Raw genomic sequence first — 27,518 nt, forward strand, 5'->3', positions numbered from 1 at the left:
TTTGCGGGACATTATGTCATTCAATTATTTATTTAATACAAACTAACCCTATCCATGTCCCATGTCCACTTTTATATCAGCCGTCTAATTGGCTGAGAATGTACGACCTCCATTTGGCTGCTGCAGCAAATTATCAGCCATGCTCCCGCCTCTCTTGCACCAGCGCTTTAGCCTGTGACTAAATAAGAAAATAAGTGGAATGTGTGGCCCATAGAGTTTATCTTCGATCTGATTATTATTATTATCATCATCTTTTGCTGAGCGTACACTTCAGCTATAACACAGGCTCTTAGTAAGCCCACATCTGCGCCGATTGGCTGTCCTCGGCGCCAATCTAACGCTACACAACTCTATCCACACTCCCGATTGGCTTAGAAGCTGCTTAATGATTGGTTGGGCTCAGTCTCAATCTTTTAACCTAAGGCAATGATTGGTTAGCGTCACTGACTCATCCTTACCTTGTAAAACACCCGGAACAGAGCCTGTAGCGGAATCACGTGTTAGGAAAAGAGCCGCTGCTCCGATACTCGCCGGATGCTGCTCATCTGATTTCTTAAGGTCATTTATTATAACCTATTACTATTGCACTGCACATCCTTTATTCTCGTTGCGGGGAGCACCTGCTTTGGGAATCTGGTGTGGAGCTATCTATTGTTTTCAAAGACTGCACTGCAAATATACCCCAAGCACAGGCTTCCCATACTATCCCTTAAAAAGCCGGGACACTCATGAATTACTTGTTAAAACATTTTTTTTTTTTTTATTCAACGACACTTTTTGGCACAGTTATCACAATGAGAGGGCAGTTCAATTTAACTTGCAATTTTAGTTTGCTGAATGAGGGAGCTATTCAAATTGCTGCTTTGCACCCTACACTTCAGTCTGGAGATGTTGATTACAGCTACTAAATAAAAACATCATTAGTCGGATTTCTGCTTGCACCTCCTGCATAACATTGTCAACCTGTTCACTTTGTGTTAGCTCCCTTGTCATTATTGTCACTACCTGCAATGAAAAACTGTTAAAACCTTAAAATGAATGAGGATATGTTAAAAAAAATAACACTTGGTTTTTCTTAAGAAATTCTTGAGCCCTTTCTGAGCGGTATTGTGAACAATATCACCTAGTGTGTATGGGACTTTAGATTCGGGTAAGGTGTGTTGAAACTAAAATTATATTGCAGTGTAAAACAAAAGCAGCCAGTAGTAACTACTGTAAAGCACACCAACAAAATAACTCACTCAAATCTAATGCTAGGTACACGCGGCAATTCCCGTCACTGTGGATATGTTGTAACGATATTGACGGTGACATGGGAGTCACTATATAGTGCATACACACTGACCGATATCGGTAACGTCACTGGCCCCATGCTCCGGACATGCACTCGATAGTCAAGATTGAGCTGCATGCACAGATAACATGGGGATTGTTAACAGCCATTAAATTTTATTAAATTTCTCTAGCAAATTGGACGGAGTGCTGCTTTTTCATCTGAGTTATATGCTTTGCTGCAATCGGGCACCCGCCTCAGCAATATAATCCACTATCGGAGTGCCGGACTGTTCCTATTTATACAGGATACCACCACACTATGGCCAGTATTCAATGCTCCCGAATCGCTGTTTTTTTTCAGCGAATCGGGCTGTTTTCACTCCTTGCTGTGAATCTTTTTTACTGAAAATCTGATTCACCCTATTCAATGTTCACTGTTCGCCGAAAGCGAACTGTGAATGCCGGCCAGTTCTCCGTGTAATGCTCGCTGTAATTCGCTGGTGTATTTCAATGGGGGTTTCACTGGGATTCGCCGAGAGGTGTATTCAATGCTAGGATGGCAAATTGCTTTCTCCCTGATTTTTTTGCCATGATTCAACGTTTTGCATTCGTTTAAAAAAAATCTGATTTTTATCTCTGTGAAGGGGAATGCTATTTTTATTCATGTGCTTTTTTTTTTTACACATATTTTTTTTTTACACATTCCCTAGCAGGGAACAGAGCGCCGCTCATTAGATATTCATATATTCACTGCTCCCGCTCATTACATATGCCGAGCAGGAGCAGTGCAGTTGCTTCCTACCCCAGGCCCCTGCCAGCTCTCCCGGGGGGGCAGATGTGTCCCCAGGAGCCCTGCTTCTGCCCCACAGTGTCTGGCGCAGGCAAGGAGGCTTCCATCTCCCTGCCTGCCGCCGCAGGGTTTTAAATTCCAGGATTCGCTGCACATGCGGAAAATCCACATTGAATACTGCCCTATATATGTGTTCATTCCAGCATCCCAGGAGGGCAGGGTGCTGGAGGAAAAGGGGGACTTTGAATGCGGCGGGGCGCCGACGTCATGAATGTGGGCGGGCCCGCCTGCCAACTTCACTAAAAGGGACAGGCCCTCCCGCCGAAGTCTCTTGTGGGGAGTGCAGGGGACCGACAGGCTAGGTTCTTTTAGCAGGGCACCGCAAAACCAGCAGGGTGAGTTTTGCCCTTTAAAAATCAGCCTAGCGTGAACACTACATATATCACAATCGTCCATATTTTTAACAATATATCGCCAAGTGTGTACCCAGTTTAACTCTATGTGCACATGGTTTTGCCAATTTTGAGAAAAAAATGTCTGTTGGAGAAAGAGTACTATATTAAAAAAAAAAAAAAAAAGAGGTCTTGTCTGTGAACACGGTCATAAACCAGAAAATCTACAGCTGGCAGAGGTTGCTATTATTTAGTTCTTATAATTCTATGGCAATTCTATAGTGATATAGATCACTCAGCATTTGGTGCAAGGGTGTACTACTGCCAATCTGTTAGTACCCAGCCTAGCTCTGAGATGCCCGGTGGGTGATTAGAAATGCATGGTAGACTTGCACAGTCTACTATTAATTGTAATTCCCTGGATTTACTGTCTAACAAGGAATGCTGGGATTTATAGTTTCACAGGTGTCGGAGAACCCCCATATAAGATAAATGTTTGTGTGTTTTGATTATAATATCTCTTTTCACAGGATGGAAAATTCAAACTCATGTTTCTCCGAAGAATCTGACTTCTGCGCAGACTGTGGCTCAGTGCTGCCACCTCCTGGTGCCCAGGATACTGTGACCTGCCCCTGCTGCTCTCATCGTACACAGGTGACAGGTACTAAAGCCACAATGTTTCCTCCAGGACGGCGCTACCTCTCTGCCTCCTTACTCTCTGCCTCCTTATTGCATGATTTCCTGAAAGACTGTATGATCCTACTCATTTGCAATCTTACTGCTCTCCTTGATTTTAAATTCTTGTCTCTTCCAGTATTCCTAAGCAAGTTTGTTCAAACATCAGTTGTGTTTAACAAGCTCGACACTATTGCACTATCAAACGAGACCAATGAGACTGGACTCTTAAAAGGACCAGTGGTATGTTATGTTCATTTGTAATTGAGTCATCAGGTGCCAATGTTTTCTTGTTACTGTTCTGTAATGTTTTTATTTATTGCTTATACTGTTTACTCCTTATTTTGGAGTGCTCCTATAGTGTAGTGAATTCTCTCCCATCCCATCGACACCTGTCTATTTTTTTTTTTTTTTTTTATAGCTGAGTCTTTGCTAATGCTGAGCATACTGTGTACAATTATCTGTCCAATCTGCCTGATATCAGGGGATCAGACAGCTAGATGTATGATGTGGCGTACCGCTTCAGAACTAACTGAGTGTGTGGGAGTTAAAATATTGCAGCTTAGTATACTGTTGGTCCTTTCCTGACCACTAGCTAAAATATATTGTAATGTAGAAGAGTGTTTCTGTGTAGGATCAGCCAGATAATTGTGCATTGCATACATGGTACCGTCTCCAAAATACCAATTTGTCTTACCGAATCAACCAGAATTACCCCCATAATGTGTTGCCAATCACTGTGAGAGATCTGTGTATGCCCAGGACAACTGCTGTTTGTCCAGCATTCTGAAAATATGTTTGTTTGTCCAGGCTTTTAAATCTGTGTGTGTATGTATATATATATATATATATATATATATATATATATATATATATATATATATATATATATATATATATATATATATATATATATATATATATATATATATATATATATATATATATATATATATATCTATCCAACGTAAGTATCAGTACTCAATACAACAGATAAAACTTGGTAGCAGAATGAGTTAGCCTTATCCTAGCCAATGAACTCCCTATGTATTCTATCTTGCTAGGATTTTTAATTGTTTTACAGTTCAGCAGACTTACTGCAGCGGTTGAAAACAGTGTTCTAAGTATGCTCAGAATAATATGGCTGTCAGGGCAGCAGAATATCCGATAGTGGGGCAGATGTATTAAGCCTTAACAAGAGATAAATGCAAGGGTGATAAGGAGAGATAAACGTCCAGCCAGCCAATCAGCTCCTTACTGACTTTTTTCAAACACAGCCTGTAACAGCAGTTAGCAGGTGATTGGCTGGACATTTATCTCTCTTCATCACCCTTGCATTTATCTATTGTTAAGGCTTAATACATCTGCCCCAGTGACTGCATAAAACCTTATTTAACACAAGATAAATGGCTTCAGTCAGTTACGATTGCTAATACAGTGCCTTTTTAATTTTGGGATTTATACTTCCAGTCTGTAGAGTTGTATTTAAGATGGTCATTCCTTCTAGGAAGGCAGTTAAGCCTCACACCGCACTGATTGGCCAGTTGAGGTGGTCCTCTATAGGCTGGGATACCTAAACAGCAATTTAATTGAATGCTTCCCCTTTCATGATTTTCTGAGGATGTTTTCCATTGCATTGATGTATCTTATGCACCTCTCAGCTTGATAGGCGCTGTTCCCGCTGTGGATATGAGAAGATGGTCTATCACACAAGACAGATGCGCTCAGCAGATGAGGGTCAAACGGTCTTCTTTACTTGCGTGCAGTGCCGGTAAGTACTTCTTCATATCTGTACCATGTCAAAATCTTATGAAATATACATGAATATATACTGAGAAAAGTAAATTAATATAGGAAATCCTACTACATTGTGCAAAAAAAAATTATAGTGCATTATTGACATCCTGATGGGAATAAAGTGTAAGAGTTCAAAAAGGTTCCTATATGACAGTCACTTGTCATTTCTAGAGGATAACCAAATTACAGAATATCCAGGCACATGAAACAAATGATATGTCTACGGTAATGGGTCAAAGGATCGACGGACACTAGTCTGACACCAAATTGACGACATGCACAAGGTTGACAATAGACAAATGTCGACACAACCAAGAAGACAGTATAAAAAAAGTTAATACATGAAAAAGATCAACATTTTTTTTTGGGGGTGTGTCGACACCTAAAAATATGGGCCCCCAATTAGTGTACAGCGTACCCACACTTGGCTTGCTTCACTCGCCATGCTTGAGTCCAGGTGCGTCACTCCGCTACTGCTGCCCTGTGACACACTTTACTGTTCCCAATTGTAGTCCAAGTGGATGGTAAATTATTATTAATTAAAAAAATTTGAAAGCAAAATCTTTGCACTTTGACATTTTGTCTGTCAACTTGGGCATGTCGACCTCTTGACTTCTCTTCCAGATCCTACTTCTTCTATTACATTTTCCATTCCAAAGATAAGACCATATTTTTCGCAGTATCTCTACCTTTGTATTTGCTAGTCTGAATGGATTTGCACACAAACGCTATGTTTCTGCAGATGTAAAACATTTAAATACTGGCTTGCACTGATTGTATTACATATAATGTTATACACTTTCGCTCCTCAGCCTCTTCTTTATTTCATCTTCTACAGCTTCCAGGAGAAAGAAGATTCTTGATGCTGCATTTCCTGGAGTATTTCTTGTCACATGAGGTCCTTTTAATAAAGTTTTATTTTTTGTTACGATTTCTCCTAATTTTACTGATAAATGAATACTTGCATATCCTGATAAGCAAAATGTCCAATGTTGAAGCATCATTACTAATTATACTTAACTGCTGCCCAAAGACCATGGGCCAGATTCTCTAAGCTTCAAAAGTGATAAACAGCCAGCCAATCAGCTCCTACCTGCCATGTCACAGGCTGTGTTTGAAAAATGTCAGGTAGGAGCTGATTGGCTGGCCTTCTATTTTATCACTTTTGAAGCTTAGAGAATCTGGCCCCAGGGCTGTGAAATGTTTTTCAGACAAATTGGTTAAAATACAGATTTTAACAGTTTGTCTGAACTTCGGTTATTGTCCCTTATTCAGATCTGATTGCCATACAAATTTGTTCTTAAAATGGGCAAAACCATGTGCACTGCAGGTGGGGCAGATGTAAAATGTTTCAGAGAGAGACTTAAATTTGGGTGGGGTGTGTTGAAACTGAAATCTAAGTTGTGTGTAAAAATAATACAGCCAGAATTTACCCTGCACAGAAACAAAATAACTCACACAAATCTAACTCTCTATACATGTTACAATCTGTCCCACCTGCAGTGCACATATTTTTGCCCATTTTGAGAACAAATTTGTACTGCGATCAGATCTGAATAAGGACCATTGTCCATTTTCTAGGGTTTGAGAGCAAGTGAGCAGTTGTCAGTTGCTCCCATGCGTTGCCAGATTTTAATTCCAGAAAAAGCCAGATTGGACAGATTGTCTGGCAGATAACTGTACAGTGCATGTCCAGCTTTAAAGATGCCCAGACATGGAAAGATGTTGGCAACAATTCTATCTAGTTAACGATTTCCCTTGAACACTCTCAGACAAATTATATTGTGCATACACATGGAACGATTGTAAAAATGATCCAAGGTTATTGGTGGGTCATTCACGATGGCAAATCGTTAATATATAATTTGGTACCAAAAAAACTCACAATTCATCTTAAAGACATGGAGTACGGGAGTGGGCAGGCAAAGTCCATGATATCGTTCATCGTGCCTACACACAATCATGTAAGACAGCGTGTGATCTTTCTGCAGGTAAGCCGTATCAGCGACCAAGTCCAACGACCGGGAATGTGTGCATTGCATCGTTACCATGCCCACACATGAACAGTTTTTAAAAAATAAGTTGTTCCAATCAGTTGAAAACGGCAATAACGTTAAAAATATCTTACTGTGTGTAAGGACCTTCAGACTAAAATAGAAGAAAAAATAATCTTGCAGATTCTAAATCAGAGATGTTTCTTCAGCCACACCAAAGGTACTGTATATGTATTAAGCCTTCAAGAAAGATAATGTGGAAAAAAGTTGGTCAAAGTAAATAATCAGCTTCTTGTATTTATCTACCACCATATTAAAATGGAAGTTTGAAGCTGATTGGGTACTTTTGTCAACAGAGGTGCTTAGAAAGTCACCTGTGCTTAAGTATAGCTAGTCTTAAAACTGGGACCGTTAGGGTGCCTTGAGGACCGAGGTTGTGAACCGCTGCTGTACAGTTCTGAATTGTGGAGATATTGAAGCGTACATATGGAACAAAAGTGACATACATGGTGGTTGAAGTTATGAGAACATTAGGGGGGAATTCAATTGCTGGTGAATGATCTAGCATGGTCAAATTGGTGTGGCACATGCTGCACTTAACAACAGCAAGATCTCACAAAAGATTTAGCAGCTCCATAGGTCAGCGAGCACTTGTGCCTGACTTTCCATATTCCGCTTGACCGCAAATGGTGTGAAAAAGGGCACGGTAGCCAGCTTTAAAATGTTGCAACATTGGCAATTTGCTCCCTTTGCCTGTAATTGATTTACCATTCCCCAGGTAGTGATGGAACGGTCCTGCTCTCAGAGAGAAAGGGCGATGCTGTAGTAAGAGTAGTGTATTATTGGAAGTTAAGTGGCTGGTTGTTCCCAGCGTATAAATGTTTTTTTTGTTTTTTTTTTAAGTGCTTTGAGAGTATGTTAAAGTTGTGAAGAGCTTGGCACATGAGGCAGGATGTTCTGGGTGTGAGGTGCATCATGTTAGAAGTTTGAGGTGTGCAAGTAAGAAGTTGTTATTAGAGATAAAGGGCCAGATGCACTAAGCTTCAAAAGTGATAAATTGTAGAGTTATAAACAACCAACCAATCGGCTCCTGTGTGCAATTTTTCAAACACATTTTTTTGACACGGCAGGGAGGAGCCGGCTGGCTGATCAGCTCCTACCTACCGTGTCAAAAAATGTGTTTGAAAAATGGCACACAGGAGCTGATTGGTTGGTTGTTTATCACTCTACATTTTATCACTTCCCCAAAGTTAGGTGGAGACAGATCTATATGTTTGAGAGCAAGACAATGATTATTCTGACATCTGAAGTAAGTTTAATTTTAATAGCGCACTTTCTCCATCAGGACTCAAGGCGCTTTACAGACATTATAACAATGCACACAATACAGAGGATGTAGGTAGTACAGTAACAGACAAGACATGAACACACCTTTGCCAGGGGACTGATGACAGGGAAATATTTATTAATCATTTTCATAGAATCATCAATGTCCTTTGCTCATGAGAGCAGTACAGGTGGTTATAAGCAAGTGGGCAGCATTCAAGTTTTGGGGAAGTGTTGCTGCATAGGCTGGCCCTGGTGCTTCCCCTCACAGCTCCATGCTCACCATGAGGGGTAGGCCTGGTGTTCTCAGCCAGTGGCGCCGGAACGGGGGGGGCGAGGGGGCAGCTTGCCCCCCCCCCAAAATTACTGAGGCGCTATGTACCGATTTTTTTAAGAATTGACAGCCGGGCAGAGAGCGCTGTCTGTGCGCTGCCCGGCTGGATCTACTTTCTGACTTTCTGCCGAATAGACATGTGAAAGCAGCGGCAGCAGCCTGGTCCGACGTTGTTATCAATTCTCCCTAGTCTGACTCTGGACGGCCGCGAGCCAATAGGAGCTCGCGGTCCGGCAGCTGCTCATGATTGGCTGCCGGACCGCTAGCTCCTATTGGCTCGCGGCCGTCCAGTGGGATAATTGAAAATAGACCAGGCTGCTGCCGCTACTCAGCCATCTTACTGCACCCCCCCTGCGGCGACCGCACTCCGATCTCCTCCGAGTCCCTTGGGATCCCGGCGCCGACATCAGCCTGGGTGCACTGGGCGCATGTGTACACATGTCACTGCAAGGTAACGGCCGGCTATGCGGGAGACCACCACGGGTGTCTTCCGTACTGGAGAACTTGGGAGTATAAAGATGGCGGGTATACAGTGAAAGGAGGGGACAGTGGGAAGAGAGCACGCAGGAGACCATACCCAGCCAGCCAGGCAGCGCACAGACAGCTCTCTCTGCCCGGCTGTCAATTCTGTGGCTCAGGCTGCACTGACTGAATAATAAAATCTCCTCACTTGACTCTGTAATACTGTACTCTGTCCATCATGTGACATGTGCACCTGCTGCAGCTCATGTCACATGGTGGCTTGGTGGACTGCTAGCATATTAAATAGGTATATTTAATATACTTATCTATTAATTATTTATTAAATATACTTATTTAATATGCTAGCAGTCCACCAAGCCACCATGTGACATGAGCTGCAGCAATTGCTGGGTCGGGGGGCAGGGTGCCTGTGTATAATGCCCATGCATATATGCCGCTGCCCTGTGTATAATGCCCACGTGTATATGCCGCTGCCAGTGTGTATAGTGCCCGGGGGTAACATAGCAATTTAGGGGGCGCCAAAATGAGATTATATCTTGCCCCCCCCAACCTAAAAATGTTCCAGCGCCCCTGTTCTCAGCCATAGGGGTGGTGGGCCTGGTCCAGGTGTTCTCGTGGCAAAGGTGAGTTGAGGCCACATGATGTTCCTGGGTTTTGTGGTTTTAAGGCAGTCCTTCAGGAGTAATGTTGGTGTTGTTTGCCTTCTGGTTTACTTCAGTTTAACGCCAATATAATGCTGCTATTAATTTAAAGCTGACATTGTGAAGGCTATATGAAGCCAGTGTTGCAGTTCAGTGTAGTGGTGGGCATGGAAGATCAGTTTCACTGTGGTATTTATGATGCATGGAAGCAGGGACAGACTAGGTAGGAAATGTGTGTTATTCAGACACTGGGGGAAATGTACTAAGATGTGTATTCTACTTCACATGTGATGTTGCTATGGGCAACCAATCAGAAACGACTTATTTATTTAGCACCCTCTAGAAGATAGAAGACAGGATCTGATTGGTTGCCCATAGCAACATCACATGTGAAGTAGAATACACATCATAGTAAATTTCCCCCACTGTGTGAAGCACCAGGCACCATCCTAGAAAAATTATATATGATCATTGACTAGCATAACCGATGAGATAAATTAAAGTGTTTTCAACCCAGCCCTTAAGTCAGTTGAACAGTGCAGGTTATTGGGATATTTTCACATGTATTAGTGTTCCAGCATTGTCTTACCAGCTGTGCTCTTGAAGAGCTGCATTATAATGGGGCAGAGATTCAGAACTGGTGTAGAGCAATGCAAGCACACAAACAAGGTCATTTGTTAGTCCAGAGTCAGATTACTAAGGAGCCAAGTGTTAAAAGTTAAATAAATAATAAGAGTAACAGTGATCAGTCACATGTACGTTTCTTTTACAGAGTGCCATCCTATTTCACCTCCTTTGTACGCATTGGGGATGCTTTATTTTACTTTTACTTATATCTCAGTAAGTGTTTTCAACCAACTGGACATTTTAAAGGTGTTCTCCACGTAAAAAAAATCTGGGGCATATGTATTAAGCCTTAAAAAGTCATAAACACCAGTGTGATAAAGAGTGATGAACATCCAGCCAATCAGCTCCTAACTACCATTTTTCTTTCAAATTAAGTTTTTATTGAATGTTTCAAAACAATACAATTACATTGTAGATACAATACAAAGTCAAAATAAATACATAAACAAGTTAAACGGGATGAGTAGGGGAGTGCACCAAACAGTGATAGTCAATAATCAAATATGTAGAGTGAGACTAATGTTATTGAGTCTACACCATATATAAATACAAAAATACAAACTACCATTTTTCAAACTCTGCCTATAAATGACAGTTAGGAACTGATTGGACATTTATTAATTTTAAGCACCCTCGTGTTTATCTCTTTTTAAGGGGGGGTATTCAGTCGCCGGCGACCATCTTCCCATGGTGGAGATGGTCGCCAGGCCCTATTCAATGCTGTCTTCCCCGACAGCATTGAGCAGGGTTTCTCGGCAGAACAAGCCCGACTTCACTATCTGTCGGGCTCGTTTTGCCGGGAAGTGACGAGCTGCCGGCTGCAGCTCGCCTCTTCCCGGCCGCAGCTCGCGGCCACTCCCCCTTCTCGCTCCCCGGCAGGCGGGATATTGAATCCTGGCCTGCATGTTCTCGGTCGAATCAGCGCTAATTAAATGCTAAATCAATTGGACTGGTTTTAACAATAAGGAAAAAAGAGGGTGGGTGGAGCGCTATGAGCAATAATTGGTTAAGGATAAGTTTATAACATGAAAAATGTATTAAAATAGTAAAATAATCAACTTGTGCTATGCACTGAGTAGGTATATAGTTAAAGTATTGGACACAATGTATTGCACAGATAAACAATTAATACAGAAATACATTAAAGGAAAATAAACATTGGTAGGAAAATAAAAATAGAAAGGGTTGTAAAAATATGGGTCTGATACTTATGGTCTGAAGTCCCGTTTACCCCAGGGTGGGGAGACAGAGGTGAAGTTGGGGTGATCCTGGGATCATTCCTTAGATTGCTGGGAATACTGGGAGTCCATTAAACCTTGCCGGATTCTTGTTTTCGCGCTGGAGGATGCTGTTAGAGCCCCTGATGGAGTGTGGGGAGTCCTCAACAATATTGCGGAATTTGTAATCCTGATTATGCAGGTGGTGGTTCCCAAATTGGTGTTATAGCTCTGTAGCCCAGGTATTTCAGAGTTGTGGTAGTCAGTCTCCAAGTGACTGTATTGCAGATGAGTAGTAGGGAGGGATCAGACCAAAGATGCCCAATTAAAATCAGCAGGTGCTCCCTGACATGTTTCGCCGTCCAACTGACACCCCCAAGTAGGAGCAGCTTGACAAACCACCCCACAAAGGCGCCCTCTAACTACTGGCCACCAGGCCACGAGTTAAACCCCCCTTTTCTCTACTGGTTTTAACAATAAAACATACAGTTTATTTACACAATTTGATCAAATACGATTTAAAATATATATGCAGTATTAGATTACTGAGCAATTGCTGAAATTAATAAATAAATTGATAAAGTATTATAAAAATGCTAGTGCACTAGACTTTAAGTCCCATGTTTCCTGGTATAGTGAGGGGATATATATTGGAGGGATCTGTCCGTTCCTATTATGCCATTTGTATAAGAATTCCCAAGATTGAAAATATGGGAGGTGTATTGGTATGAACGTCCACTTGTGGGGTGTCCTCTTGCGCTATCAGCAACCTTCTCAGCAGATGTTATGCTGGTCCAAATGGATGTCCAAATAATTTGGCAGGTGGGAAGCGCTTGATGATGGATGAGGAAGTGGTTCCTGTTCTGGAACTGGTGGAGGTTTCCAGTCCTGGGCTGGTTTGGATGGGTCCCAATCCAAAAAAGGCAAATGGGTGTGGGTGCCAGGATTCAATGGGATCTGGGTAACACTCCTTCAATGGGGTCTGGATAGTATACGGCATATTTGAGAATGCATCCTATTGTCAGATAAGCCGGGACACATGACCTCTGTCCACCAATGAATGTTAATCTTAACATTAGAAATAAACCTAAACATCTCCCATTTTAGAAAGTTTACTAATAAATTATTTTTTATTATATGTGTATAAATACAGTCTGCCTCCTTTTCATCTATAAACACTTATCATTTTTATTACAATTGGATCGGTTATGTACCATGTGACTGTATCATGTGATCAACTACCACTTCCTCATGCAGTATAAATACCCCTTTGGGGACTAACACACCTTATCCTTTGATAAAGCTGTAGGACACAGCGAAACGCGTCAGGATCCAGATCCCATTGAATCCTGGCACCCACACCCATTTGCCTTTTTTGGATTGGGACCCATCCGAATCAGCCCAGCATTGGAAACCTCCACCAGTTCCAGAACAGGAACCAATTCCTCATCCATCATCAAGCGCTTCCTACCTGCCAAATTATTTGGACATCCATTTGGACCAGCATAACATCTGCTGAGAAGGTTGCTGATAGCGCAAGAGGACACCCCAAAAGTGGACGTTCATACCAATACACCTACCATATTTTCAATCTTGGGAATTCGGTACTCTTTACTTAGAAGGGCGCCCACGATTTTGATCGTGGGCATCGTTAGTAAAAAATTTCGGGCATTGAATGCACTAAAAAATCGGGTGCGATCAACCGACGAGATGCCCGAGATTTCCCATAGGGAACAATGTTAAATGTCTCAATTGACCCAATTTTCCTGTTCAATGCCTCAATTGACCCGATTTTTCCATAGGAAACAATGTTAAATGGGCCACAGAGGCCAAATAGGCACCCTGAAGTGTATAATGGCCACCCGAATTGTTAACGCCACCCCACGATCAACGTCAACCCGATGCGTGGCGAGCGCAGCGGTACGCGTCCTACGACCTTTTCATACCCCCACTATCCACGTCGGCGTGGAGTTGAGAATAGAAAGTGTGGCGAGCGCAGCGTGCCCCGCGAGGGTACGCGGACAGCTGTGAAGCCCGCGAGGGGACGCGGATACCTGTAAAGGTATCAGCGGCCCCTCGCGGGGCTCGCCACGCTTCGGGCTCGGTGGCTCGCTGCGCTCGCCACACTTTCTATTCTCAACTCCACGCCGACGTGGATAGTGGGGGTATGAAAAGGTCGTAGGACGCGTACCGCTGCGCTCGCCACGCATCGGGTTGACGTTGACCGTGGGGTGGCGTTAACAATTCGGGTGGCCATTATTCACTTCAGGGTGCCTATTTGGCCTCTGTGGCCCATTTAACATTGTTTCCTATGGAAAAATTGGGTCAATTGAGGCATTGAACAGGAAAATCGGGTCAATTGAGACATTTAACATTGTTCCCTATGGGAAATCTCGGGCATCTCGTCTGTCGCATCGCACCTGATTTTTTAGTGCATTCAATGCCCGAGATGGCCGAGATGGGCGCCCTTCTAAGTAAAGAGTACCGGGAATTCTTATACAAAGGGCATAATAGGAACGGACAGATCCCTCCAATATATATCCCCTCACTATACCAGGAAACATGGGACTTAAAGTCTAGTGCACTAGCATTTTTATAATACTTTATCATTTTATTTATTAATTTCCGCAATTGCTCAGTAATCTAATACTGCATATATATTTTAAACCGTATTTGATCAAATTGTGTAAATAAACTCTGTTTTATTGTGAAAACCATTCCAATTGATTTAGCATTTAATGAGCGCTGCTTTAACCCCTTTCTATTTGCTCACCCTTTGCACAGGGACCGACTATCCCTTTTGTAGCAGCAGCTTAGTGAAACCCCCTCAGTCAAGCGCTACCAGCATCACCCTCCAGGGGGTGCTGCAAATTTTTCTTTTTTTCCATGTTCTCGGTCGAGCTGACAGAGAATGGGACAGGGTCACGGCGGTCGAGCAAGCTCGACCACTGTGACTTAAACATTGAATACCCCCCTAAGTCTTAATACATCTGCCCCATTGTGTTAAAGGTGCACTACCTTCTCCATGTTACATTGTTCACTTCTCTGGTCATTTCGTCCACTCTCTGCCAGGTGTTTTGCTGGAGCTGTCTCTGTGGAAGGACTTTAGTATATTGTTGTCTGTAGTTCCTATGGAACCATTATACTGTATATTGGAACCAATTTTAGGTGCTTGTGTTTAGCTGCTAACCTAAAATATTTAACCCTACTGGAGTAAAATGTGGTTACTGGCATGATAACCTGCATAGTGACCCAATGACCATTCCAATCCACTGTCAGACAAGGTGCAAGACAATTTGTGCTGATTCAGAACTTTCTGCTGCCTGCAACATCCTCCAGCATGACCGGTTTGGCAGTGGGTCAGTAATGGTGTGGGGTGGCATTTCTTTGGGGGGCCGCACAGCCTTCCATGTGCTCGCCAGAGGTAGCCTGACTGCCATTAGGTACCAAGATGAGATCCTCAGACCCCTTGTGAGACCATATGCTGGTGCGGTTGGCCCTGGGATCCTCCTAATGTAAGACAATGCTAGACCTCATGTGGCTGGAGAGTGTCAGCAGTTCCTGCAAGACGAAGGCATTGATGCTATGGACTGGCCCGGCCGTTGCCCAGACCTGAATCCAATTGAACACATCTGGGACATCATGTCTCCCTCCATCCACCAACGCCACATTGCACCACAGACTGCCCAGGAGTTGGCAGATGCTTTAGTCCAGGTTTGGGAGGAGATCCCTCAGGAGACCATCCACCACCTCATCAGGAGCATGCCCAGGCATTGTAGGGAGGTCATACAGGCACGCGGAGGCCACGCACACTCCTGAGTCTCATTTTGTTTTAAGGACATTACATCAAAGTTGGATCAGCCTGTAGTGTGTTTTCCACTTTAATTTTGTGTGACTCCAAATCCAGACCTCCATGGGTTAATAAATTAGATTTTCATTGATCATTTTTGTGTGATTTTGTTTTGTCAACACATTCAGCTATGTAAAGAACAAATAATTTAATGAGAATATTTCATTCAGATCTAGGATGTGTTATGTTGGTGTTCCCTTTATTTTTTTGAGCAGTGCATTTTATGCCCTTATTCTTCACAGACATTGAAAAAAAATTTACAAAATCAAATAATATAAATTCCATTTTTAAACTAGTGCACCACATTAAATGCCAGTACACTTGGGGCGATTTTCTAAGTGATCTGACTAGATCGCTTAAAAAAATAAGCCTGGATTGCTCCGTGTGTACAGGGTATAGTAATGGCGATGCACAGTCCCATGTGCCTCCATCACCCGCACAGATTGACAGTGTATTCTGCTAAAATCACAGCATTATGCATATTCGCATAGGCAAAACGCTGCTCCCCTTGGATTGCTCAGCACACATCGCGGGTGTGCAGTGATGTGTGCTGAGTGATCCGGTATTAAGCATGCCGCTCAGCATCGGCTCCCCTATATTACACCAGGGATGACAGGTGAGGCCCTTTGCTGGTCAAATTTAATGCAACAGTCATAAGACAGCAGGTCAGGTAGGTACATGAAGGGAGTTATTTGCTATATAACTTCAAAATTGAGAAATATAAATCCTCGCCCCACCACAGCCATACAAAAAGAACATACCCCAGTTTAAAGCATAATGATACATGGGCAAGGCATGGCACGGGTCACTCTGCTTGGAGCTCTAACCTGGCGAAATTGCCGGCGGCTTCACATATGTTTTTTTTTAGTAATTCCTCACTGATGCCAATTGGGCCCCCCCAAAATAGAATCTGCTTTGGTGAAATAATAAAAAAAATCAGGGAGAAATGCCTGCAGTTAAATACTAAAGTCCATTTTACCTTCCCCCCCCCCCCCCAAGTCAACTCAATTTGTACCTCTAAAATAAGGACCACATTGATAACCTGGTTACACTATATTGCACTTGTGGTGCCTCATAAATAAAATGTAATAATAATAACAATGTAAAGTAAATATTGTTAGGAATGAGATGCAGTCAAGATCCAAGTAATCAGGATTCCGATGGTCAGAATACCGACGGAAGGATCCTGAAGGTCAGAATCCCAAAGGTAAGTACTGGGATCAGGGTTTTGCACTTGGGGAGGGTTAGGCAGAGGGAGGGGATGGTGTGGGATAGGGTTAAAATAATTACTGGGGTCTTTTGCAATGCCACTGCCAGCATTATCATGGTTGGGATAATAAGTTCAGGGATTTCGATACCAAACCTGTTAGGGACGACTTGCCTCTTAACATGTTAATTGTTATGGTTTATATAATGGGAAAATAATTAGGTACTTGTGTATTATCACGGCGACCACGATGTTGATCGTACGGCATCGCATCGCAGTGCAATATAGCGGCATGCGATGCGATCAGATGCAATTTTTAATTGTACAAGCACCCTGATGGGTGCTTGCAATGTGAATGCACCCCCATTGTCAACGCCACCCCCACTATCAACGGCAACCCGAAGTGTGGCGAGCGGCGGCGGTACGCGTCCTCCGACCTTTTCATACCCCCACTATCCACGTCGGCGTGGAGTTGATTTTAGATAGTGTTGCGAGTGGACGCGGATTACTTTACTTGTATTCTGCGTCCCCTCGCGGGGCTCGCGCTCGCCACGCTTTAGCGTTGATAGTGGGGGTCGCGTTGAAAATGGGGGGGGGGGGGATTTAACATTGTATGCACCCATCAGGGTGCTTGTACAATTAAAAATTGCATCGCATGCCATTTGCTGGCATGCGATGCAATATTTAATTGTACATTCGGGCTTTTTCACGCGGAAATTGCATACCATCGCATACCCTATTTAGTGGTATGTGATGCGCTGGGCGCCGTGATAATACACAAGAACCAATAATTATTATGCATTGTAAGGGGTCAATCCAATTAGGTTATATTGTTGTTTATGCTACAAATTTGCATAGTGAATTCATTTTACAATTTATTAAAGACCAAAACAATTGTTTTGCATAATTTATTTTTCTTATTTTGTTTTAAAATGGACACAAATTAAGCACTTTTTTCTACATTTTTTTTTCAGTTTTCATTTAATTTGTAATTATATGAAATTTGTAAGCACAAATCAGCTATGTGACACCTTTAAGAAGCATCTATTGTTTTCCTTTTGCCCACTAATCCTTCTTTATAATTATGCTAACGAAAATGTAACTTTTTTTGAGGTCCAGGAAGGTCTCCCCACTTTTTCATACGCTTTTTCCACATTCCATATTGTAGAATTTTTGGTACTTGTGTATTTTGGCGGCGCCCATCGCATTGTATACCATAACGCATGCGATGGTATGCGATGCGACGCGATGTCGTTGGTTAGTGTACGATGGCATACAATTTTCAAATTGTATGCCATTGTACATGGCATACATTGCCATACGATGCGATGAAACATTGTATAAGCACCCTAATGGGTGCTTATACAATGTTAAGCACCCTAATGGGTGCATACAATGTTAAATGCACCCCCACGCCCCCCCCCCCCCCACTATAAACGTGAACCCGAAGCGTGGCGAGCGGCGGCGGTACGCGTCCTACGACCTTTTCATACCCCCACTATCCACGTCGGCGTGGAGTTGAGAATAGATTAGTGTGGCGAGCGCAGCGAGCCACCGAGCCCGAAGCGTGGCGAGCGGACGCGGATACCTGTGAAGCCCGCGAAGGGACGCGTTTACCTGTAAAGGTATCCGCGTGCGCTCGCCACGCTTCGGGCTCGGTGGCTCGCTGCGCTCGCCACACTAATCTATTCTCAACTCCACGCCGACGTGGATAGTGGGGGTATGAAAAGGTCGTAGGACGCGTGCCGCCGCCCCTCGCGTGCTCGCCACGCTTCGGGTTCACGTTTATAGTGGGGGGTGGCGTGGGGGTGCATATACGATTTTTAATCATATAGGGGGTCAAAATCGCATCGCATGCCATCGGGTACATGGCATGCGATGCAATACGATACGTTCATCGTACGATGTACATCGGGGGCGCCGCTATAATACACAAGTACCGAATTTTTTTATCCCCATGCTGCAAGTACAGCAAATAGGCATTTTTAATTGGATTAGAGAATTCACATTCGTGTCAAGTCTGCAAGATTCCTTAAACAAACTCGCAAGTGAGAACGTGAGTCATACTTTATATTATCCACCACTGGGCAATCCATCTGTCAGTGTCAATGTAAATTCATCACATTGTCAGTATTCATATCTCAAAGGGGTAAAACTAAAAAAATTCTATTGCATTATAAATATTTCCTTATAGAGTTTTATATTTCCTTCATGTTTCAGAAACCTCAATTTCTTCACATCTGTTATCTCTTATCATTGCAAAACAGAAAAAGGAGAACATAATAAACCTCACAGACCACACTATAAGGTCATCCTTCCCTGCTGTCTTTGTGATCAGATATAATTTATTATTATTATGATGGGGAGGTGCACCCATGAATAAATTGATTGGCACTATACATACAGAGAAAAGTATTCCTGTTACATTTATTAGTCCGAACATGTTGCCTTTGGTTACAGGTTGAGTATACCTTATACAAAATGTTTGGGACCAGAAGCATTTTGTGTAATGCATTATTCCATATTTCGGAATATTTTAATGTATTTTGAGGTATCTTGCATTTATGTACAAACACATACAGTACACATGACTATACTTTATTTGTGCATGAAAAAAAGGTTTCAAAACCTTAAACAAAGTGTGTGTATTATCTCAGGCACTGAATTTGAATGATAAGCAATTATTTCCTATTTCCTTCACATACTTAGTGCAAGTTGCCTATCCTGTCCCCTGTAGTGCCAGTTGCCTATCCTGTCCCCTGTAGTGCCAGTTGCCTATCCTGTCCCCTGTAGTGCCAGTTGCCTATCCTGTCCCCTGTAGTGCCAGTTGCCTATCCTGTCCCCTGTAGTGCCAGTTGCCTATCCTGTCCCCTGTAGTGCCTGTTGCCTATCCTGTCCCCTGTAGTGCCAGTTGCATATATATGTATATCAAACTATGGTTTTTGGAATAAGTTGAATAACGCACATCTGGATGAGTGATACTCAACCTGTGCTAATAAATATTTGTGTATCAAAATACAAATGAATTTATGATCTTGAAGTTTGTGAGCTCTGGTTCAGAAGGATACACAGTTGAATACAATACTATTTATATATTGTTGCGGATGATACATGGATGAATTTTAACAAAGATACATGTATCTGCAACATAATATACACAGACATAGATAATACAGCCTTTCATATTGAATGGTGGCCTATATTTCAGGAGAAATGTACAAAGAGATACTGTAAAATAGAGAATGATTTGATACATCATATATAACAAATAATATTCTGTGACTAAAGTGGTGGAATCATTTACAATCAAATTTTCTGGCACAATTCACTATTTTAACAAGTTTAAAATATTTTGCTTTTCTAACAATGTATTTATAGGAAATTAAGTTTTAATATGTTCATAGGTCAGTGAATAAAGTGTTTTTTTATAAAGACAACATTTTGTGTGAGTCCATGAGTGCCCCCTGTAGGAATACTTATTTTTCACTCTGTAAAGCTGTGTACACACGGGGCCATTCTTCTAAGCGAGTTTGACTTCATCCTCAAAACCGCTGAGGTTTGCCTGAATCGCACCGTGTGCACACAGCGGGCGATATCGCTGCCCTGCCCTGCAGCGTCGCTATCACCTGGTCGAATAGACACTTCAGGCAAGAATATTTTGACTAGACACTGCAGTGTCTATTTGGCTGCTGCTGGGGATGACCGCCGGCTGATCTCCTGCAGCGACATCGCGATTTTGACTTAGCATGTTCCTGAGCAATCTAACTAATGATGATTACAGGGAAATCTTCTATTTCAGGATGAGTCTGTGTCCAGGGACCAGGCTTATTTAGTAACAATGGTGGCCAGAGGCGTAACTACAGATGGGGGCAGGGTGTGCAGATGCAGTGGGGCCTGAACTGTTTCCATGGAGCACCGCACCTAGTCACTGTCTACCCTGAAGCTCCTCTCTCCCCCTCCCCACTGCTCTGAGAGAGTGCCCATTTCCACAGCACCCTCTCCCTGGCCCTGCAAGCTGCAGCCACAGGGGATGTAGCAGTGCCTCACCCACCACCCAAACCTACTAAGGCAGTGGTTCTAAAAAAAAAATTCTGAATTATTGTGCCCTGGAGAGCAATAAATTGTTTCATGGCGCCTCTAAGCCAAAAGTATTTTTATTGAACAATTTAGAATTTTTTTATAAATTCTGTATATTGTGTTTATATGTCATCTTTTAGGTTAGTTATGTGGTAAGAGACAGACTTTGTTGCCGTGATTCATGGTTATTAAAGGGACATGGCCTAATGCCGTTAGAGACGTGTGGCTGTACTTAAACTGAGTGCTCTAATAAGGTAGTCTTCACTTACACCCTATTCTCTCTCACCCTTCTCCCTCCCCCTCTCTACTCTCTCCAATTCTTCATCCTCTCACTCCCTAACTCCCCACTCACCCCGTGGCACTCTCTTGCTTTATTCACACTTCTTGCTATTGTCTCTCTCTATCTCCCCCTGATACCATATCTCAATCTCTCTCTTTTTGTCAGTTTCTCTCTCCCTGACACACTAGCACTCTTTCCTCCTCTCTCACCCTTTCTCTTTCCTGATGTTTATCCCCCTTCATTCTCTCCCTCCCTCCTGGACTCTTACTCTTGCTTTATTCTCTCTCTCTACCTAACACTTTCTCTTATTTGCTCTCCCTTACTTTTTCTCTCTCTCACGGAAACACTGTTTCTTTCTCCCACTGACACTATCTCTTTGTCTGACAATATTTCCCCCCAAACCTGTTGCTCATTCTCTTGTCTGCTTTCTGACACTGTCTCTCTCCCGACAGTCTTTTTGACCTGTCACTGTCTCTCAAAGGCGTAACTACCATAGGTGCAAGGGGTGCAGCTGCTATGGGGCCCAGAGCTGAAGGGGGCCCATCTTTGCTGTCTAACTAATGTTTTACATACATTTATCACCATCAGTTGCTAAATAGGGGGCCCTTACAAACTTTTGCTATGGGGCCCACGAATATCTAGTTTCACCCCTGCTGTCTCTCACTATCCCTGACACACTTTGTCTCTCTCTCTCTCTCTCTCTCTCTGACACCCTGTCTCTCCCCAGCACTCTCTTGTTCCAAACTTTCTCTCCCTCCCTGATACTCTCACATTTCCGATTGCACCATTCTTCTCTTGTTCTTCTACTTTCCCTCTGTAACAAAGGGGGCGGGGCCTTTCAGAATTTTGCTATGGGATCCACAAAGTTCTATTTATACCCCTGAGATTGGCCATTTTTACGTGTGTAAACTATGCACATATTAGGAATGTATAAGGAGTTTCCATGTTGTGTGATATAGAAAGTTACATGGTTGTATGGTGGTAAAAAAAACAGTTTCCCCATGTAGAAGTGCACAACTTTGGGCGGTATTCAATGAGGCTGATTCGCCAGGTTTTTATGGCGATTTTGTGCTGCAAGGCGAATTTCTGACTAAAACGGTGAATCACCCTATTCAATGACCAGATGGCGAATACATTTCAAGGTTTTTTTCGCCATGATTCACTGAGTAGCAATCGCTATCTTTTTATGGTGAAGTGGAAGGTGAACTTTTAAAATAAAGGGTTTTGTTTTTTACAATTGGTGTAAAAAAATCAGGAATTTTATGCTGAGGAGGGGCATGCTATTTTTATTCATGTGCTGTAAGCCCATGAATATATATTTAATAAAAAAAAACAAAAAAATACATTTTTTTTTTTACACAGACCAACCAGCAGGGGGCAGGAGCCGAGCCGCTCATTAGATATTCATATATTCACTTCACCCGATCATTACATATTCATGATCGGGTGTAGAGAATATACCCGGTCCCCTGCTGGCACCCCCGGGGGGCAGTCTGTGCTGCCTGGCTCCCGGGGAGCCCACCTCCCCCCCCATAAACGTTCTTGGGCAGGCAGGGAGACTTCCATCTCCCTGCCTGCCACCGTCCTCAGGCTCCCTGCGGCGTCCGCCGCAGGAGCTCAAATTCGACGGTCAGGGGCAGCGAGCCCTTGACTCGTTGAATACTGGAGCTGGCGAGGCTCTGGAATGCAGCGAGCAGTGGCAAATGTGCAGCGAATCCTAAACAGGATTCGCTGCACGTCGCCAGTATTCACATTGAATACTGCCCATTGAATACCGCCCTTTGTCTTGCTCTAAAAAGTGCATGCCCTCTCTAAACTGCCATTAATAGGGAAATTCACTCTTAAGTGTCATCCATGGCCTTGCTCCCTTATACCCTACTATATGGTATACATGTATACAAGAGAGATTTTTACTTTCTGTTGGTTGTTCGTTACAATGGGCCTGATCTCTGTGCATTTTACATCTGCCCCACCTGCAGTGCACATGGTTTTGCCTATTTGAAAAAGATTTGGCTTTTGAAATCAACTGTGAATCAGGCCCTTTATGCAGATTTATTTATTAGAGAACACAGATCAGAAGGTGGATGGGTTGAAGGACAATGCAATAATAAATGAGGACAATCTCTTAAAGAATTTACAAACATCCTATTTATTTTTACTACATGATTAAATTGTAAAAAACATTGCTGCCACGGTAACAAAATATAACTTCTGTATGTAATTCTAGGTCAATTAAACAAAATGTAAATGTACCATCTCCATCCTTCAATCCAGCACAGGTGTATTTGGTGGGAAGTTGCACATGCACAGTGAGCATGCCTAGGTTACTATGGGAACAGGATCTGTCATGGTAACCAATCAGCTTTGAAGTAACAATTTATTAAGTGCATTATTTTAAATTATATTTAGCAGTTGATTGGTTGCCATGTCTCACTTCTCCACTCTAAGCACTGCTTCATACATCTACCCCAGAGTGAGCTCTCTACCCCAACAAATAACCTGTAATCTCACCTCTGGCCTTCTCCTGCCTCTTCACTATACTTGGCTATGCTAAATGCTCTTTTTTTTTTTATATACTTTATTTTATTGAAGCGTAAAAAGAAAATTAAATAAAAATAGAATACAATATATAAACACATAATAATTTGTCAAAATACCAAAGTATATTCTACTCTTTTCTTTCTTGGCACTCTACCTTTACTAGCCCTCTGGGACAGCCACAGCAATAGCTTCCTATCCCAATAAGAACCAAATTCACACATCTCTCTTTTAGAACTTTTACACCAAAATCTCAGATCCGACCCGGTATTTGGAACACCGTTTCAATCTGAGTCTGATCCGGGATTTGCCCTATTTACACTGCGGTGCTGAACCGGAATTTTGCTGAGCCTGCACCATTTACACTGCACACGAGTGCACGGGGTTGCTGCAGGGCTGTCCACAGCCTCCGTCCGTGAGGTGAATGGATGCTGCACACAGCCATTCATTCACCTCCACCTCGGCTCCGCTGCTGTCTGCACAGTACACTACAGCAGACAGCAGCGGAGGCTGTGTGCGAACCCCCACACAACCTCCATACTAACTGCAGGATGCTGAGGTCAGGAGGTTGGGCTTCCCCATTGGTGTAAACGGGAGCAGGGTTGGATGACCCAGTGTACCCGTTTACACTGCCCTACCACCCGGGTCCTCGCTGGGTTCCATTTACAACACCGCTGACCTGGGTCAAAGAGGCAAAAAACGTGTTTTTGCAGTGGTGTAAAAGGGGTATTAGTCGCCTCTCAATCACTCACACTGACTGTCGCCTCCCTAATCACCACTTCCCACTCTAGCGTTCTGGATTTTTCATGGGCTGCCCCCATCCTCTGTAATGCCTTCCCATAATCCATTACACTTTCATCCAGCCACCTGGCCTTCAAGTGGAAACTATTTTTCTACTCTATCTTACCATCTCTCCTTCTAAATGTGTATAGGTCATTAGGTCAACATAGAAAAAGGTTGACATGAGTTTTCCACAGTTTTTGTGTTTTTGGGGTCTGTCAACATGGACACCGTATAAGTTTGGTTGTCACCCTCGCATGGCTTGCTGCGCTCGGCACACTATTTTATTCTCCCTCTATGCTCACTGGTATAGTAAAGTATGAACAAGTCGGTTATAAAGAAAATAATCATGGAAAAACTCATGACCTTTTAACCATGTCGAGCTTTTCATATGTCGACCTTTGATTTTTGACCTAGTCCACAGGTACTCACGGTCTGTCCTCAGGTCCCCACAAGGTGCATGTTTTGCAGGCGATGTCTCTGGCACAGATATGTAAAGGCCCATGACCACGTGGTGCATGGCGCACATCAATGGGGCTGGGCCCATTGCATTTGGACCTTGCTCCACGTGTGCCTGAGCCTTTGAATATCTGCATCAGAAGTACCCTCTGTCACACCGTACATTCCTATTGGAAAGATAAAACTGGGTGGTGCAAAATATTTACATAGTTTGATCTATTTTCGCACCATTAAGTCTTTCATGACCCACTGCATTCATGCACCATTCAAAACATCTTATCTAAAATAACGACTCGGACAACTGAAATGTGGTGAATGGGGTCGTCTTTTTATTTTTCTGAAAGAGGGCGGCCTATTTGATCTAATTATAATATTTAAATTTAACTATCTATGGTGGCGAGGTCAGAACAGCTTTAAATAAAGATTTCTTGGGCCGACTGCCCAAAAGAACAAGAACTGGCCTCCTGCCACATCCCTGTCCTTACAATAAAATTTTAAAATAAAGTTCAGGCCACCTGCCTGAACGATCTAAATCTTTCCCATCAGGTCACAACTCAACTAAAGCGACATAAAGGGCCCACCTGGATCGGTGATGCCCCTGAAGGAAAACTGTTGCCATGCCAAAGTCACTTTCTCCAAAGGAGTTGCCCCTCAAGGGAAATGAATCTCAAAAGGTGTTAATACACAAATTAACCTAGCCACCGTTCTGAGACCGGCCTCTTCACAAAAGACGACAACTATAACTGAGAACTAAATTAATACCTCCCTCTAGGGCGGGCGGGCGGGCAACGTTTGAAATCAAAGAGGCAGAATATTCTAGAATCTCCCATAATCCTAACCTTAAACACGCCCATAACAAATCCTAGCCAATAACAGCCTGCTGTGTAACATCCAATCCGACCTTCAGAAAAACAAAAACACCCCATCACTTGTTGCCGAGGGCTTCTGGAATACATTTTATGCATGGGCCATAAAACTTATGTCATTTCATGCACACAAGGTGCACTCCATGATCTTAAGTCTTTCATGACCCACTGCATTCATGCACCATTCAAAACATCTTATCTAAAATAAAGACTCGGACAACTGAAATGTGGTGAATGGGGTCGTCTTTTTATTTTTCTGAAAGAGGGCGGCCTATTTGATCTAATTATAATATTTAAATTTAACTATCTATGGTGGCGAGGTCAGAACAGCTTTAAATAAAGATTTCTTGGGCCGACTGCCCAAAAGAACAAGAACTGGCCTCCTGCCACATCCCTGTCCTTACAATAAAATTTTAAAATAAAGTTTAGGCCACCTGCCTGAACGATCTAAATCTTCCCCATCAGGTCACAACTCAACTAAAGCGACATAAAGGGCCCACCTGGATCGGTGATGCCCCTGAAGGAAAACTGTTGCCATGCTAAAGTCACTTTCTCCAAAGGAGTTGCCCCTCAAGGGAAATGAATCTCAAAAGGTGTTAATACACAAATTAACCTAGCCACCGTTCTGAGACCGGCCACCTGCCGAGATCTCCTGATCCGGCACCGCCACCATAGACTAAACTACATACTTCTCAAACTCTCTAAAATATCCCTAAGGAACAAGGCCATACCCTCTTCTGAAAGGTGTACTCCGTCACTCCTGTACAACCTCTGATCGCGGAAGGTGATACCCGCATGCGGAATCGAGTATCCGCCATGCTGACAGACCGCTCGACCCACTACTGAGTTCACCCTCTGTCTAACCAGGTCAATTGCACCAGGATTAAGAGCACCCCTCCAATTCTGCCTAGGTATAATATTGGACCAAAATACTCTGCAAAAGGGGAAACGCTGCAAAATATCTAATAACTCGTTCTTAATTTCAAATCTAACCTCCAGACAGGTTCTGGATGTTAAATCATTCCCCCCTAAATGCACAATTAAAAACAATGGAAAACCAAACCTTTCCACTGCCTCTTCGAATGTCTGCCTAAATTGCGAAAACCGCAACCCCCAATGCCCTAGACATCTGAACAGATTCAGTTCTGGATACTGAGAGTAATCCAGAACATTTGGGGAAACTGATAACCAGTAAACGAAGGAATGACCCAACAACCAGATACATTGCGGGTCAATCCTCATGCCTGAAAAAAGAATGTTTAAAAGAATTAGTATGGTTTTGAATTAACTTAATTTAAATAGGTAAATCCTCACATTGGGCTGTGCTCGATCCCTAACATTGGTTGGGTTTAAGGGGGGGGGGGGGGGGGGTTTGGGTCGCCCCAATTTGACTTGAGGCAAAAAACACACCCACCAGCCGGCAGAAGCCGTAATTAAAACTGGTGGCAATAAAAAATTCCTCAAGGCCCCCCAAACACTAAAGCGTGTTTGAGCGAGCGGCTAATCCTCAAAGGGGGCGCACTGCCAGATCAAGGCCTGATGTAACGCCGAAACGCACCAGACCTCCATCTACCCAGTGCCCGAATAGATCTATCAGACCAACCCGCCGCAGCGGCAGCCGAAGCGGCGCCGATGCGAAAAGAGTGTGTCCCATACATCTCCGGTGAAAGACCCAGGTGCAGAATACCCCGTTTCAAAACCGCATTGAACTGATAGCGAGTCAGGGGAGACCCATCCTGATGAATGAGCCAAACCCCAGGCACGTCAGGACGCAAGGACGAATAAGCCCCTGCCACGGCCAACGGACAGATCCGCCGATCCGGGCAGGAACCCATTCGAACCCAACGCCCCCTGCCAACTACGTCGGTCTTGGACCGTTGTACCCTGCACCATAACCCGTCGGGGGCAAC

At 43.3% G+C, this 27,518-nt stretch overlaps 1 protein-coding gene across 1 annotated transcript; it reads left to right on the forward strand.

The window, feature by feature from the left end:
- Positions 1-409: 409 nt before the first annotated feature.
- POLR1H (RNA polymerase I subunit H) lies at positions 410-5,857 on the forward strand. The gene is made up of 5 exons (XM_083184340.1): positions 410-558; positions 2,988-3,118; positions 3,272-3,375; positions 4,794-4,903; positions 5,768-5,857. Exons 2-5 carry the CDS (start codon positions 2,989-2,991, stop codon positions 5,790-5,792), a joined length of 369 nt encoding a protein of 122 aa, XP_083040466.1. The 5' UTR covers positions 410-558; position 2,988; the 3' UTR covers positions 5,793-5,857.
- Positions 5,858-27,518: the final 21,661 nt, after the last annotated feature.

The sequence above is a fragment of the Crinia signifera genome, chromosome 4 (assembly GCF_055691185.1).
Source record: "Crinia signifera chromosome 4, ASM5569118v1, whole genome shotgun sequence".
In the NCBI taxonomy this organism is placed as follows: Eukaryota; Metazoa; Chordata; class Amphibia; order Anura; family Myobatrachidae; genus Crinia; species Crinia signifera.

What these genes read in the sequence shown, in the direction of transcription:
- POLR1H (XM_083184340.1), top strand. Translation starts at nt 2,989, where the DNA reads ATGGAAAATTCAAACTCATGTTTCTCCGAAGAATCTGACTTCTGCGCA. An exon ending in TCATCGTACACAGGTGACAG is followed by an intron (nt 3,119 to 3,271) that starts GTACTAAAGCCA and finishes TGTCTCTTCCAG; the next exon opens with TATTCCTAAGCAAGTTTGTT. An exon ending in TTTACTTGCGTGCAGTGCCG is followed by an intron (nt 4,904 to 5,767) that starts GTAAGTACTTCT and finishes CATCTTCTACAG; the next exon opens with CTTCCAGGAGAAAGAAGATT.